The sequence below is a fragment of the Rhinoraja longicauda genome, chromosome 4 (assembly GCF_053455715.1).
Source record: "Rhinoraja longicauda isolate Sanriku21f chromosome 4, sRhiLon1.1, whole genome shotgun sequence".
NCBI classification, from domain to species: Eukaryota; Metazoa; Chordata; class Chondrichthyes; order Rajiformes; family Arhynchobatidae; genus Rhinoraja; species Rhinoraja longicauda.
This window is the reverse complement of record NC_135956.1, coordinates 65133585-65149350: the sequence shown is the minus strand read 5'-3', so window position 1 is coordinate 65149350 and position 15766 is coordinate 65133585. Positions and strand designations below refer to the sequence as shown.

Genomic DNA, 15766 nt, shown 5'->3' with positions numbered 1-15766 from the left:
ATATATTTTTAAATGTGTTTAAGAAACTTAATTGGCTTCAGACTGATCTTTTCATAAAATCTCTATTTGTTTCAGTACATTTTTGCTACATATATTGTAGATGGGTCTTCATCAGATATTGACATAGATACCGAGAATAGGAATATCACCTATAAAAAATTGGATCCACCCTTTGAAGACTTGTTTGATCAAATAGAGGAATACATTCTCATCACGCTACTTGTACCTAGGTTGCACATGATTGACATGGACACGTCAAGATTTAGAAAGGTATGATCTATTTATCCAGCTGAGATATTAAATTAGTTTAGAAAATGGTCATTTGTTCTCCTCCATTTCTCTTCTTCTACATTGTCTGCTTTCTTGGGCAATAAAATGAGATGATAATCTGAACTCCAAACCGCCAATGAAGACAGTGTGGCCAAGCACCAGTCCTTCAGATCTTCTTGATCTGATGTCTGAGTAGTCATCCAGTGGTACAGCTGACATTGTCGAAGTTCATGCCAACAGTATCAATATCAAATTCTCCAATTTTAGCCAACCTCCTAAATATGACAACCTCCCCTCCCCCTTCCCTTTCTTCCCCCCTCTCTTTCTCCCCCTTCCCCCCCCCTTTTCTCCCCCCCCCCCCCTTCCCTTGTGCCCCACTAGACTCTCACCTATTTCCACCTCTACTTTCATTCCTTCTCGACCTTCACACATTCTGCTTTAATTTCTGGCCTTCATTCCAACCACCTGCCTATCAACCTCTCCCCTTCCCCTTGCCTGTGTCCACCTATTACCTGCCACACTTTGTCCTACCTCTCCTCTCTTCCAGCTTTCATTCCCCACAATCCAGCACTTTGTGTCCTTTCGTCTTAATATTGTTCATTAGCAACTGAAAGCGAGGCACTCAGTCATTGTTAGCAGATCATTTGTTATTAGAAGAAAGAAAAATATCACTGAGCCCAACCACCCCCACACCCTTTTAACACCCTCAATAAAACTATTTCTGTACAATTATTTTGATATATGTTTTTATTTTTGTGACAAAGGGTTTTCAATTGGAGAAATGCAAGGTAAGAAAGCTGACCGAGCTTACTATAATGTGTTGGAAAATAACTGCAGATGCTGGTTCAAATCGAAGGTGGACACAAAATGCTGGAGTAACTCAGCGGGTCAAGCAGCATCTCAGGGGAGAAGGAATGGGTGATGTTTCGGGTCAAGACCCTTCTTCAGACTGATCAGTCTGAAGAAGGGTCACGACCCGAAACGTCACCCATTTCTTCTCTCCTGAGATGCTGCCTGACCCGCTGAGTTATTCCAGCACTTTGAGCTTACTATAATTGTATTTATTTTTTACTTGAAGAATGTCAACTCATTTATATTATTTATTCATTTCAGAAAAATGCACATTGACCATATGTATTTCAAAGTAGTTGACCTATCAACATATATTCTTTCTCAAGTGAATATGGTGCACATTTTTTTAATCCTGTCTCGCTTACTGGGACTGCCTTCTGAAGTAAATGGAAACGTCCCTGTTGGTTGACTGAAATTCTCACCAACGTCCAGTGGTACTGCTGGCACTGACCACTGCTTCATTGCATTGCTTCATTAATATTAATGAATTGAGTATTAATTAATTAATGCACTGGTTATCTTTCATTTCCAGGTGCAGCTTACAAGAGAGACTCGTGTTTTGGATTCAGCATACTACAAGAAACTTCACGAACTACAGAAAAAGATTTGGCCAAATGAAGTAATTAGCTCTATATATACTTTTAAAAGAGAATTTACACATACAGAAAGAAAAAGGAAGTAATTAGTCTCTAGTGGCAGTTGCCACATTGATATTTAAAAACTATGAAGGTTATATGCACTTATGACTTTGATTAACCTGAATCAGTGTTTCAAATACTTGCCCTAAGTGTTCTAGTCTATCTGCAGTCAATTGCTTTATCTGGTGATTAATATATTTTTTCTACATTAATTCTAATATATTAATTACAATTGTATATGTTTATTTAGCTAATGGAGGATTTTGGGATATCATATGGTTCTCCAATGTCTATACATTATGATTGTAGTGCAGCCCTTTCTCTTTAGTCCAATAATTTGTCTGAGCTTTTCAGTTGTTGTAACAATAATTTGCATTTGTTGCCATCCAAAGAAAATCCCATTTTCTTTGGATGTTTTGAGTGGAAAGGAGGCGAGGAATTGTGCTCACCAATTGATGCAATAAAGGATGTTTTACTTAGGTAATGGTGCTATTTTTAATAATGGAAAAATAATTGTTGTTTAAGTTACACCCAAGGTAAACTGCTCTTACCATTTTATACAGACTCGACATGAGAGGCAGTAGTGGAGTTGTGCTATCTTTTGAATTACTGGATGTATTCACCTTAGACCCTACAATATTTTTTTACACTACAGCTGACTTTTGCACGTTTAGATAATTTCACAATTTTTAAGGAGGGAGTAGATGGAATGACAATATTAGTGAATCTGGGTCTTGCTGGTGTTGTAAAGTCATTGCTAAAAAAGTTTACTGTCTCTAGATGTTCAACATAGATGACATCAATGAGTTATTTCCCAGGGTGAATTTTATTCCCATCCCTTATTTGCAACTTAAATCGTCTTTATTTTTAAACTCTGCTTACTTGTAACCTAACACTATCACTCTGTTTCTTTCTCCACTGATGTTGCTTGACCTGCTGCGCATTTGCAGCATTTTCTGTTTTTATTTTGAATTTCCATGATCTGTAAGTTTTTATTGGTTGCTTTTTTTTCATTGCTTTACATACAATGGATTAGGTTTACCCTGCAGCTGAATAGTTGGTCCTTATAGGGTTTTGAACACATAGTTGAGTTTAATTTTGATATTGTGCTCTGATAACTGAATATTTGCAGCAAAAAAAGAGCATCACAGACATAATATCGTGATGGAGAGCATCACAAGGGGTGGGGTCATATAGTGCAAACCATTCTCTGAATATGCACAAACCATTACACACAAAATTGGATGTAAGTTGACACCCATGCCACCTAAACAGTAAATCACTGAATTTTGTGCCCAGCATATTTTCATTTGGGGGCCATCAAAATAAAACTGGGAATTTGGAAAATAAATAAATCTCATCCAGCCTATAAATGGGAATATATGACCTGCTGCCACAGCTTAGATACAGACACTGATAAATTTAAGGAGATATTAATCCAGCTTTAATTGTGATTTAAATTTTTCTCAGGAAATTCTTCTTCCTGCACGTTCACCTAGTCAAGAACAAATTCCAGATGATATCGAAGGAGAAGACTATTGGCAGAAAGTTCCTGAAAAATTCCGTAATTACACATTGGATGTACTCATTAACAATCGCATAGAAATGGAGAATTTCCAGACATTCCTTAAAGAAAATTTTGCTGGGTAAGTACCTATATGGTATATCTTGCTATAAAGAGGTACAGTGAACAGAGACACAACAAAATAAGTCTGAAGAGTCCCAACCTGAAATGTCACCAAACCATTTTCTCCAGAGATGCTGCCTGACCTGCTGAGTTTTGTGTTTATCTTTGGTATAAATCAGCATGTGCAGTTCATTTTCATCACAAGAAATGTTGTACAATAATAAAATTTCAGATCCATGATTTTCTAAACTTTTGTTGGAAATGTTGTGAGTATTTGCAGCCAACTGTTACCGCCACATTTACCCTTCTGCTAACTTTGACGCAAAATTTGCACTTCTGTAGGCACTGGGACTTTTAAAAATAGCACTGTAAAAAATAAAAATTGTTTTTAAGGGGGTTGTGTGAAGACTAGAATTTCTCATAGTCTGAGCATCTTTTTCTACATATTCGTGTTCTATTTACATCCACTCCAACCAGATCAGATGCAGTTAACAAGCCTTCATCACCTTCTTCCCACTGACATAATGTGCATCACAGCCTCTCTCGTTCTGCCTCCTGTCACAGACACTCCCTTTGTTCTCTCCACACTGTAGTCCCCTTTCTCCCTCCGTATGTGCTTCCTGTGCTGCTGAGTGAAGAGTCAGGAATGAGCTACAGAAAACACATCTAAATGTCCAAAGTCTCTAAAATAAATTACCAGACATGCCAGGACTTTTAATTGAACACAAAAGTGATCGCAGATGCTGGAACCTGGAATGACAATCAGTGCAGGAAAAGCTCAGTGCGTCAAGTAGTGTCTATGGAGACAAAAGTTGTAAGTTGATATTGTTCTTGATCCAAAATGTCAGTTTACACTTTAATTCTTACAACATTCTGCTTTTTGTTCTAAGGTCTACTGATACTCTGGTAGGTTTTATTAAAGTTCAATTTTATTTCCCCAGTTAATGCTTTATTTTTTGATGTGTAGCAAAACACCAGAATATTTTTTTCTTCTTTTTAGCTGCAGTCAAGATTTGATCATTTCCTTTGATTCATGTAAATTTCTCTTGGTGTATGTTGAAATAACACAGAATGTGGTAGATTCAGGTCTCAGACATGAGAATTCATAAGCTGACATAAAAACTAATAAATGAAGGGAAAACATATTAGTATACTTTGGAAACATCAATGCATGCAACAAATGGGTTAGGAGCCGAATAATTTGATGAACATCTGAGATTGTTAGTCAACTTACCTTTTAAGTCAAGTAGAAACCAAAGTAACGACACAAGAATTTCAAAAATAAACTGCATTTATTCAGAAATTATCATTTCCAATATCAAAGACAAAACAACAAATAGTTTATGACTTTCAGCTTTGAAAGTAATAGTGCCTACTTAATACATAATGGAGCAAATACTATTTAAAGATGTACCTTTACATAAGGAAAGCCCAGGCAAATATTTGAGATATGCTTTCTCATAGTGGATGACTTTCCTGTAATAATTGTAACACTAATGCAAGGTTAATTTACAGATCACGGTTTGTTTATCGCAGGATTTATTAGTTTACGTCAGTGGATGTGATAATAACAACACTGCTTTGATAACAGTTTATAATAGTGCAGAACTGCTGAACCATGGGCATTTTTCTCTTTTAGTTTGGATCTTAACTGCTGGTTGGATATCGAAAACTTTAGAAGAATACCTCACACTGAAAAGAAAGAACGAGGTAACAAGTCCAAAGACATAAAGACCAAATATCTGAATCGAAAGTACTTCTTTGGACCCACCAGCCCTGCTACGAATGCACAACAGCATGAAGTAATGTAGTGTTAAATTAATGCTTCTCATAGAGATTTTTTAATGAATTTACAGGATTTAAGGATTGTAATTAATTGCCCAGATTACTGCCCAGTCTGCAGAAGGGTCTCAACCCGAAATGTCACCCATTCCTTCTATCCAAAGTTGCTGTCTGACGTCATCATATCATCATCATATATCTACAGCCGGAAACAGGCCTTTTCGGCCCTCCAAGTCCGTGCCGCCCAGTGATCCCCGTACATTAACACTATCCTACACCCACTAGGGACAATTTTTACATTTACCCAGCCAATTAACCTACATACCTGTACGTCTTTGGAGTGTGGGAGGAAACCGAAGATCTCGGAGAAAACCCACGCAGGTCACGGGGAGAACGTACAAACTCCTTACAGTGCAGCACCCGTAGTCAGGATCGAACCTGTGTCTCCGGCGCTGCATTCGCTGTAAAGCAGCAACTCTACCGCTGCGCTACCGTGCCGCCCGTACCTGCTGAGTTACTCCAGCTTTTTGTGTCTATCTTCTTTCTGTTCTAATCATCAGCAAAGGGAAGGAAGCTGTTTTTGATGGTGTTATCAAGTGGTATTTACTTACCATTCCCAGGCCCAACTGCCTTCAGGTTTTTCATCCTTCCATCATTAGGTCAGAAATGGGAATGTTTTCTGATGATTGCACAATTCCATTTGCAACTCTTTAGAGAATGAATCAGTACATGTCTGCGTGCAGCAAGATCTAAGAAAGCATTCAGGCACAGGCCTGAAGATAGGCAATCATGACCCAAAGAAAAATAGTGTTTAACCATTTATATTTGGCATTCATTGTCAGTATTATCACTGGAGGATATTTCCCCTACTGCCCCTCCTCTCTTTCAGCTTTCTTCCCACCATTTCCACCACCTCCAACGGGATCCCAATACTGCCCACATATTCCCATCTCCAGCCCTTTCTGCTTTCCGCAGAGACCGTTCCTTCCGTAACTCCCTGGTCTACTCGTCCCTTCCCACCCAAACCACCCCCTTTCCAGGTACTTGCCCCTGTAACCGCAGGAGATGCAACACCTGTCCCTTTACCCCCCTCAACTCCATCCAAGGACCCAAACAGTCTTTCCAGGTGAGGCAGAGGTTCACCTGCAACTCCTCCAACCTCATCTATTGTATCCGCTGTTCCAGATATCAACTTCTCTACATCGGCGAGACCAAGCGCAGGCTCGGTGATCGTTTCACTCAACACCTTCACTCAGTCCGTCTTAACCAACTTGATCTCCCGGTGGCTCAGAACTTCAACTCCCCCTCCCATTCACAATCTGACTTTTCTGTCCTGGGCCTCCTCCATTGTCATAGTGAGGCCCAACACAAATTGGAGAAACAGCATCTCATATTTCGCTTGGGCAGTTTACACCTCAGCAGTATGAACGTTGACTTCCCTAACTTCAGATAGTTCCTCTGTCCCTCTCTTTCTCCTCCCCTTCCCAGTTCTCCCACTAGTCTTCCTGTCTCCTACTACATCCTATCTTTGTCCCACCCCCTCCCCTGACATTAGTCTGAAGAAGGGACTCGATCCGAAATGTCACCCATTCTCTCGCGAGATGCTGCCTGACCCGCTGAGTTACTCCAGCATTTTGTGTTGACCTCCATCTATAAGTCAGGATCATGAAAGAGTACTCTCCATTGGCCAGGACAGGTGCAGCAGCATCCAAAGCTTTAATTCCATTCACCAACAGCACATGTTGACTGCAGTGTATACCATCAACAAAACACTCTGTAGTTACTCAGATAAGATATTCTGACAGAACCTTCCAAAACTTTGGATTTTTTCCACTGTCAAGGATAAAGGCAGCAAGAGCACAGGAACACCATCACTTACAGGTTCCCTTCAATAAACACAATATCGTAACTTGAAAATCTGTCACCATTACTTCATTTTCTAGGTCTAAATCCTGGCAATCCCTGCCTCACTGCACTGTTAGAGTAACAGGACTGCTGATGTTGAAAAAGACATCTCCACACACCTTTTCAGGAGTGTCAAGGAAAAGGCAATGCCTGTGGGTCCAGAAAATGTAGTTTAACAAATAGTGCAAATCAAGAATCTTTGGACTTGATGTGCCAATGTTCTTTACTGTGCTGACAAGATATTTCTCTGACTAATGAGGCAATTAACAGTGCAGATACAAGGAGTACACATAGGGAGTTTGAACCCTCCAATTAATATAGTGATTAGGGGATACATTTGCAGTATGCTTTCTTCGTGACTAAAACTTCGCACCCATATTGCATAAGAATATTATTATTTTTAAGGAAACAATGGGCCGGCTCGCACTGAACGTTTGCCAGCAGATCTGTAGATAACTACAGACAGGCTGCAGTTGCATCTCATCATTGAGTTATGTTCCTGCTCATTGCATCGTGCAAGTATGAAACACATACTTGAGGCCCTGCCTTGAATCTCCACCCTGTAAGTGGAGTCACCATCGAGGGTACATATACACTTTACATCTGGCTCCCCAGAATTACAGCAGCAACAGCTGGACTATCTAGCACAGCACTGTTAACTTCTGGGAACTTCTGAGAACTTGAAACTTCATTAAATTAACATTTGAAGATAGCTGGTTTGCTCATTTGCAATCTATTAATATCAATCTTGTAACCAGGTGTTCACATTTTCATCAATTATTATTTTTTAATTATTTGAAATTTATTCAAGTTTTTCTAAATGTCTCTGATCATCAAGGGCAATTGGAAACATTGAAAAGGCAATCAGAGAATATGTGGCAAGGCCCACAGTTTGAGATGTGAGGCCTGGCCACCACTTACCATTTATCTAGTCTTTAATTGCGTGGTTCCTAATGACATTGAAGCCTCAATAGTCACCACTTATCATGTGACTGGGACCCTTCAAGATCATTATGGACCACAAAATCATCAAAAGCTACTGGGGGGTGATAGTGATTGCAAGGTGCAACATAGCTCCTGTACAAATCTGACCTAATAATGTAGCTTTTTTTTCTTTGAATACAAAGAAACCGAGAAAATATTTCTTTTCTAGATAATGAAGTTAGCTGGAGGATGGGGCACGTTGCTCCATGAACATTTGTCGTCAAATGTTCTAACTGAGATACAAAGATATATAAAAGTGCGCATGGAAAGGAAGTGGCTCCCGATGTTCTTGGCCACAGCAGAGTTTGCTAAGAGGCACCACATACGGGTACAGTAATTCTGCAATCAACCAAAGCATTTGCCCCCTGTAAACCTATTGAAATTTCCTAATATTGGCAATTCTCCGATTTCCATTCACCTTTTACACAAGGAAAACTTTGACGGAATAGCTAAGATTTACGTGTGAACTTATATAATAATAATAATAATAATAATACATTTTATTTATATAGCGCTTTTCATATACTCAGACGCTTTACAGAGATTTTGAGAACATAGGGAAATTAATAAATAGATAAATAAGTAAATAAATAAATGAACAGAGAAAGGAGACAGTAGGTGAGGTGACCTTCAGTGGTTGAAGGCAGTACTGAACAGGTGAGACTTCAGCGATGTTTTGAATGTGGTGAGTGTGGGGGAGTCTCTAACGGTTTGGGGTAGTGAGTTCCATAGGGTGGGAGCAGCGATGGAGAAAGCCCTGTCCCCCCAGGATCTGAGTTTAGTCCGGACGTGGGGGGATAGGAGATTGGCAGCGGTAGAGTGGAGGGTGCAGGTGGGAGTGTGCCTGTGGAGGAGGTCGGTCAGGTAGGATGGGGCCAGGTTATGGAGGGCTTTGTAGGTTATGAGGAGGATTTTGTACTGGATTCTCTGGGGGATGGGGAGCCAGTGGAGTTTATAAAGGACGGGGGTGATATGGTCACGGATCGAGGTGTGTGTGAGTAGACGGGCAGCAGAGTTTTGAATGTATTGAAGTTTATTGATGATTTTTGAGGGTGCGCCATAGAGGAGGCTGTTGCAGTAGTCCAGACGGGAGGTGATGAAGGCGTGGATGAGGGTTTCTGCAGCTGTGGAGGAGAGGGATGGACGGAGACGGGCAATGTTTTTGAGGTGGAAGAAGGCTGTCTTTGTGATGTGTTTGATGTGTCATATATAGTCATATTTATAGTATCTGCTCTTTTACCAAAATAATAGGTCAAAATGCATAGATTCAATTTATGAAGGGCAGAAAAGGAATGATAGTAGAGCATGTTACACACTGCTGAAGTTGAATTTCACACCTACTGAATACAAAATTGAAGTAATTGTGAATCGGTACATCTACCAATGGGAACGCTGGATGCATTATTTCAAAATTCCCTCTGAGAATATACCTGGCAAAAGAATGATGGATTTTTTAAAAAATGTAGTAGAATGGTTTCTAGTATTTTAAAAAAATGACAGTAAACAATGGTTGATGAGTTGATAACAAGGTTAATTGGAACTAGAAACAGGAGCGACGTTATAAGCCCTTTCTTATTGGATACGAAATATTGTATGAGGAATAGGCCAAGAACAAGTTATTAAGATCACCAATCAGCAATTAAAAAACAATTAAATAACAAGAAGTGGGGTCAATTTTTGAATCAGTACAATAGTGTAAAATAATTTTACATCTTTTCTGTTTGTTGTTTTGAAAATGCAATATCAATATTTCAAATTTGCATGACCAAAATGCAGTGATTCAAAGATGAATTAAGCTTATTCCTTTGTAAGGTGCTCATTGAGTAGGTATTTTGGAATCTTGAATTAAATTATACTTAATTTTAATATTTAGCACTTCAAGGTTTAAAGAAAATGAAACTACCTGGTAATATGCCTAAAACCCAATCTCTGGAAAGCACTTCATTATTCACCAATGTCTGGTTTGCAAAGTAGCTATTACAGGAAATTAACACTTAAACATGGATAGTTTCTAGTATCTTGGAGCTATTAGTCCTTTCAATATTTTTGTTGTACTTATTGTTCCCCGTAGAATGCAAAAATATATAATTCAATGAATACTAAACAAACTATCAATTCAGGAATTAGATATAAATGAAAAAATACAGGGCAATGTTAGTGTGAAAAGCGTTAAGTGAAATATTTTGAAAGGTTTAATAAGAATATATCTCATCTCCCTAGGTTCTCTACACAATCTAAACTTAAAATCGTTTTTCTATTTGTTTATTCTCTAGGTAAAAATACAGGATGTGGTGGAGGACCAAATGTTCCAACAAAGGAGGAGGATAAAGGGTGTATTAAAGGTGAGGACATGTTTAATTCATCTGCAGACTACTGCTAGGAAATAACTGGCCAGCTTTTCTTGGGTTGTGTACAAAGGTAATGCAGGGATGCCGTTTATGCTAAAGAAATTTGAGTTTATCAATGCATTTTATTTCTCTCATAATACCCATGAACTCCCTACATATTGTATCAGAAGAAATTTTGTGTGAGTCACTGGCTTCCTAATTAAGCCTGTTGATTAATACCTATTTTTGTTTGAAATTGGCAAACACACTGACACTTAGAAAGCTGAAATGATTTCAAAATCGCTACTCAGAAATAGATGTTAGAAGCTATTTGCTCTGAGCTAATAAAACAAGCCTTTTTGAATGTTTAGATTTATTATATACTAGAAAAGGGGGACCCGTTTGGGCCAAACTTCTCCTGCATTGGTGTAACACCTCCCCTCCCCACCCCCCCTCCTTCTCCTCACTCAATCCCCCCTCATCCCCCCCATATCGTAAGAGGGGGGGAAGAAGGAGGGGGAGAGAGGGGGAGAGAGAGAGGGAGAGAGGGAAAGAGAGGGAGAGAGGAATTGATGAGGTGGTCACACTTAAAGTACAGGAAGAGAGTAGGTTGGTGTCGACGAGGAAAGGGAGTAGACAGATGACTTCTGGTCAGTGAGCTTAAAGTATGTGATAGATAAGTTACTGGAGAGTATTCTGAGGCATAGGATATATATGCCCTTCCCTCAGTCTGCCTAAACCTACATGATCTCCTGGTTGCAAAGCACTTTAACTCTCCCTCCCATTCCCATTCCCATACTGACCTTTCAGAGTGGGGCCTCCTCCACTGTCAGAGTGAAGCCCAATGCAAATTGGAGGAACAGCACCTCAAATTTCACTTGGGCAGCTTTCAACTCAGCGATATGAATATTGACTTCTCTAACTTCAAGTAACCCATGCTTTCCCCATCTCCATCCCTCCCCCAACCTAGTTATTCAACCTTTCTGTGTCCTCCTGATTAAATTTTTACCTTTGTACGCATCGTTGTCATTTTCCCCAAGCTAACTGATCTATTCTACATTTTCCTTGATCTCCAGCCCCTTTGATGTCTCATTTTCACACCTTACCCTTCCATATCTCTGTGTCTCCCTCTCCCCTGACTCTCACTGAAGGGTCTTGATCGAAAACGTCACCCATTCCTTCTATCCAGAGATGCTGCCTGACCCGCTGAGTTATTCCAGCATTTTGTGTCTATCCTCTCATGCTTTTCAAGAGAAAGGGGATGATTAGGGATTGTCAGCATGGTTTTGTACGTGTGAGATCGTATCTTATGAATCTGATTGAGTTTCATGAAGAAGTAATCAAAAAGGTTGATGAAAGCATAGTTGTAGATGTTGTCTATAAAGATTTCAGCAAGGGCTTTGAAAAGGTTCTGCATGGTAGGCTGCTCTGGTAGTTTAGATGCATGGGATTTGAGAGATCACCATCTGGATAGAGAATTGGCTTCATGGAAGGAAGCAGTGGGAAATGATAGAAGGTTTTCAGACTGGAGGCCTGTGCCTGGTGGTGTGCCTCAGGGATCAGTCCTGAGCCCATTGCTGTTTGTGGTTTATATCAATGATCTGGGTGAGAATGTAGAAGGCATGATAAGTAAATTTGTAGAAGACACCTAAGTGGGTGGTATCATAGACAGCAAAGAAGTTTATCCAAAATTGCATAATTATCTTGATCAGTTGTCTTCTAATATGTGTGAATTGTGGCTGATGTAAAGGATTCTAAAACATTATTTTCCCAACAGCTTTCGGATAATAAAATAATTTCCACAACAAAAGAAATCATTGCCTTTCGTAAAGCCTTGCTAAATCCAGTAACAACTCTCCAATTTCGACAGTTTGTGTCACTCAAAGGAGATTTAATGGAGAATAATGTGATTTTCTGGATCGAGATTCAAAAATATAAGGTAATTTAAGTGTAGTAACATAAAAAACAATAATTCAAAACCTCTTGCTTTTACGTGAATCATTCATGTGCGTGCGTATGTGTGTGTGTGTGTGTGTGTGTGCATATGTGCGTGTCTGAGTGTATTTATCTGAATGAATACTATTCTCTGTAATCTATATAGCAGCAAAAAGAATACAAACCCTTCATCTGGATTCATTTTCCCTCAGGACATGTGCCATTCCAAAGCCAGTGATGAAAACATTCAGAATAAGATCACTGCCATCATTAATTGTTTCATCAATTCCAACATTCCACCAGCTTTGCAAGTTAACATTCCACCAGAATGCGCATATAAAATTATAAATGAAAGGCAGAAACAGGGAATATATATTTTCAGAGAAGCACAGGTATGTGAAGAAAAAGGTTGCGAATGAGATCAATAAGATAGCCCTATAGCTACCTGCTACTGTTCTGCTGAGAAGGTTCATGAATGTCATTAAGATGGGATTTTTTTAAATTGGAAAGTGATTGGAGATCAGCATATATAAGAAATAGGGTGCATAAAGATGCATTAGAGAAGAAAGTTATGTTCAGAGTAAATTGAGACTATGAGTAATCCCAAAATGGGTATACTTTACATGTATGTAAACACACAATTGTGCTTAAAAAAAGGCAGTTGATGTGCAAGTGTAACTATCTTTATAAGAAAACTAGACCAAGTGGACCCATTGGGCCCAAACCTCTCCTGCATTGGTGCAGCATCCCCCCTCCCCCCCCTGTTCCCTTCCCCCTCCCCACTCCATCCCCCTCAACCCCCCCTCCCCTTCCCCCTCCCCTTCCCCTCTCCCCCTCCCCTCCCCCCTACTCCATCCCTCTCAACCCCTCTTATCCTCCCTCCGTCCCTCCCTCCCAAGGAGATAGATTTAAACTTTAAAATGTAACTTTAAAAATATAACACTGATTTCAATTAAACTTCTTCCATGAGCACCAAAGGGACAACGGTGAGTAAGGTGGGCCTAAAATTGTCGCGCTATTGTGTACCATTTTGGCTGTAGTTCAGGAACAAACAAACAAACAAGAGTTTTAGTACATAGATGATCTTTGCATGAAATGGAGTGATGTGGACCATGTACAGGCAGAGAAGGTTAGTTTACTGTCATGCGTGTACCACCATCATGTTCCACGTGGCCATTGTTATCCGAAGGGCTGTTCCTATGCTGTACTGTTCTATGCTTTATGATGTAACAATTATACTGAAGCATGACTCAAACTGGAATTTTAGTGTTCCAGGATAAAGTCCAGAAATAATAGGGAAGTAGTCAAAGTAACGGGGTGCCAGTATGAAGAAAGAACATATTAGAGAATTTGAGTGTAAGTATATCATTGAGAGGTCAAATACAGGATCCATTTGCTAAAATTTAAGCACTGGGATATTCAAGAGGCCACCAAATAATGGAGGTGGGGTTGGTGAATAATGGTGAAGGATTTCAGTTACCTTAGTATTAATTGAAATACTGATAGAGCAAATGCCAAAGAAGGCGAGGACTTCCTGAAATGTGTTTTGAGGTATTTCTTTGATGACTATGTTTCCAAGCCTGCAAGGAAGGTGGCATGTCCATCAGGGCATGTGCTGTTTTAAAGGCAGTCATGAAACCAATCAGAGTAGGATCACTGTAGTCACTAATTGTTCCTTTAATTCCAACTCCCCCCCCACCATTGCAGAGAAAGCAAATATAATCATAAATTACAGACGACCAAAAATGAATTTCAGGTTGATTCCACTTCCCAGAAAATGAAAACTAAACTACTGATATGAAAAATTGAAATAACAAAATGCTGGAAACACTCAACAGGTCATTCAATATCTGTGAAAAGAGAAATAGCCAGGTCAAAGATACTTAATCAGAACAGAGAAGGTGAAGTGCAGAAAGAACAATGGGGAGAACGGATAGGGCAAAATAAATAAATCTGATGGGGTGAGATCATCCAGGGTTGCTGCGGAAACCATGCTTGCAGTAGCATCACAGGCACATAAACTTTGACAACACACAAAAATAGGTTCTACATAAATTACACATAAATTCAACAAGAGAGTGAAAAGGCAAATACTGTGCAAAAAAAACCAAGACATTAGTTCAGAAATACACACTGAGAATACGTCCAATTTTGTGCTCGGTGTGATCCATAGTGTTCATCGCCGTGGTAGGATTAAAGTTGTGCAGGTGGCTTCAACGACCCTGAATGTTGTAGAAAGGTAGTTGTTCCTGAACATGATAACATAGTTCAGGTTTATGTATCTACTGCCCGATGGTAGCAGCAAGATGTCAGCATGACCCATGTAGGAGCCATTTGTGTTTGTGCTGACTGTTTTAGCATATTATATTATTTTGTCTAGATATCTTGCTGTATTATTTTGGACACTAGGGGGCTGTCGTGAGATGAATACATATATGGCCTGGGAGGAGCCAGAATTAAGGAGTATATCTGGAGATGCAGAGACGGGAGGGGTCAGACACAGGGAGTATGGCGAAATACAGTTCTTATCAGACCTGGGACGAGAGCTGAAAGCTTGGGGAGATACAGACCTGTTTTTACTACTACTTCAATAAACGACTAATTACGTTTGAAAAATCTCTTCATTGATTTACGTCAAGCTTCACTCCCACTCTCTGTGAAGCTATGGCAAGCGGAAAGGACTTTATTGGAAAGGACTGAAGTTACCATCACATTAAAGTAAGAACTACCCTCTATGAGTGTTTAAAGTAAGAACTACCTCTAAAGAGCCATTAAAAGTAAGAATTGACTATGAGTGAGACTGGAGCTTGTGAATCGACTGCACGGAACAAAGATTGTTTTATTTCACAAGCCTTGAAGCCAAATTCCACAGACCGGACAGGGTCGCTACCTGTGCTAATCTGACTAATGGAGATTGGAAACTTCGAAAGCCTTCGCGCAGAAAAAGTGAGTACAGCATTAAGCTTTATTGGAAAAGCTGTATATCAGAAGCTGTATTGGAAAATGACTGCTGTAACCATGGAATGCTGAGAACAAAGAAGTCTTGCGGTGCTGGCTCAAAGGGCCGAATGGCTTCCTCCTGCACCTTTTTTCTATGACCTTGAGAATCACAAGATATCAGTTTGTTTTGAATTCTTGTGAAGATACGACTTTACGTCAACGCGTCTTATGTACAAATATGTCTGTGGTTAGATCTGATGTTCAGCCACAAGGTGGCGACATCAGAAAGGATTCCGTAAAGGAAAAAGGTTTTTCTTCATGTGCACCTTCAATGTTCTCTGCTGTCATGAAATTGGTTGCCCTCCTGAAAAGCCAGCATGGATTGAGGAAGAAGAAGAACAGAAGAGAAGACAGTTGAAAATAAAAGAAGAACAACTGAGAAGATAGAACAGAAAAGACGATGAACAATTGAAAGGCTGGGAATTGTTCCTTGAAAAGATCAGGGC

At 39.7% G+C, this 15766-nt stretch overlaps 1 protein-coding gene across 1 annotated transcript in view; it reads left to right on the top strand.

The window, feature by feature from the left end:
- LOC144593027 (regulator of G-protein signaling 22-like) overlaps positions 1 to 15559 on the top strand; it is a 69606-nt gene extending 54047 nt beyond the window's left edge. Inside the window, exons 13-21 of the mRNA XM_078398441.1 lie at positions 76 to 270; positions 1655 to 1741; positions 3231 to 3406; positions 5027 to 5189; positions 8228 to 8386; positions 10332 to 10400; positions 12163 to 12324; positions 12533 to 12712; positions 15464 to 15559. Of these exons, the coding sequence (XP_078254567.1) occupies positions 76 to 270; positions 1655 to 1741; positions 3231 to 3406; positions 5027 to 5189; positions 8228 to 8386; positions 10332 to 10400; positions 12163 to 12324; positions 12533 to 12712; positions 15464 to 15559 (1287 nt within the window). The remainder of the gene's footprint in view (positions 1 to 75; positions 271 to 1654; positions 1742 to 3230; positions 3407 to 5026; positions 5190 to 8227; positions 8387 to 10331; positions 10401 to 12162; positions 12325 to 12532; positions 12713 to 15463) is intronic.
- Positions 15560 to 15766: the final 207 nt, after the last annotated feature.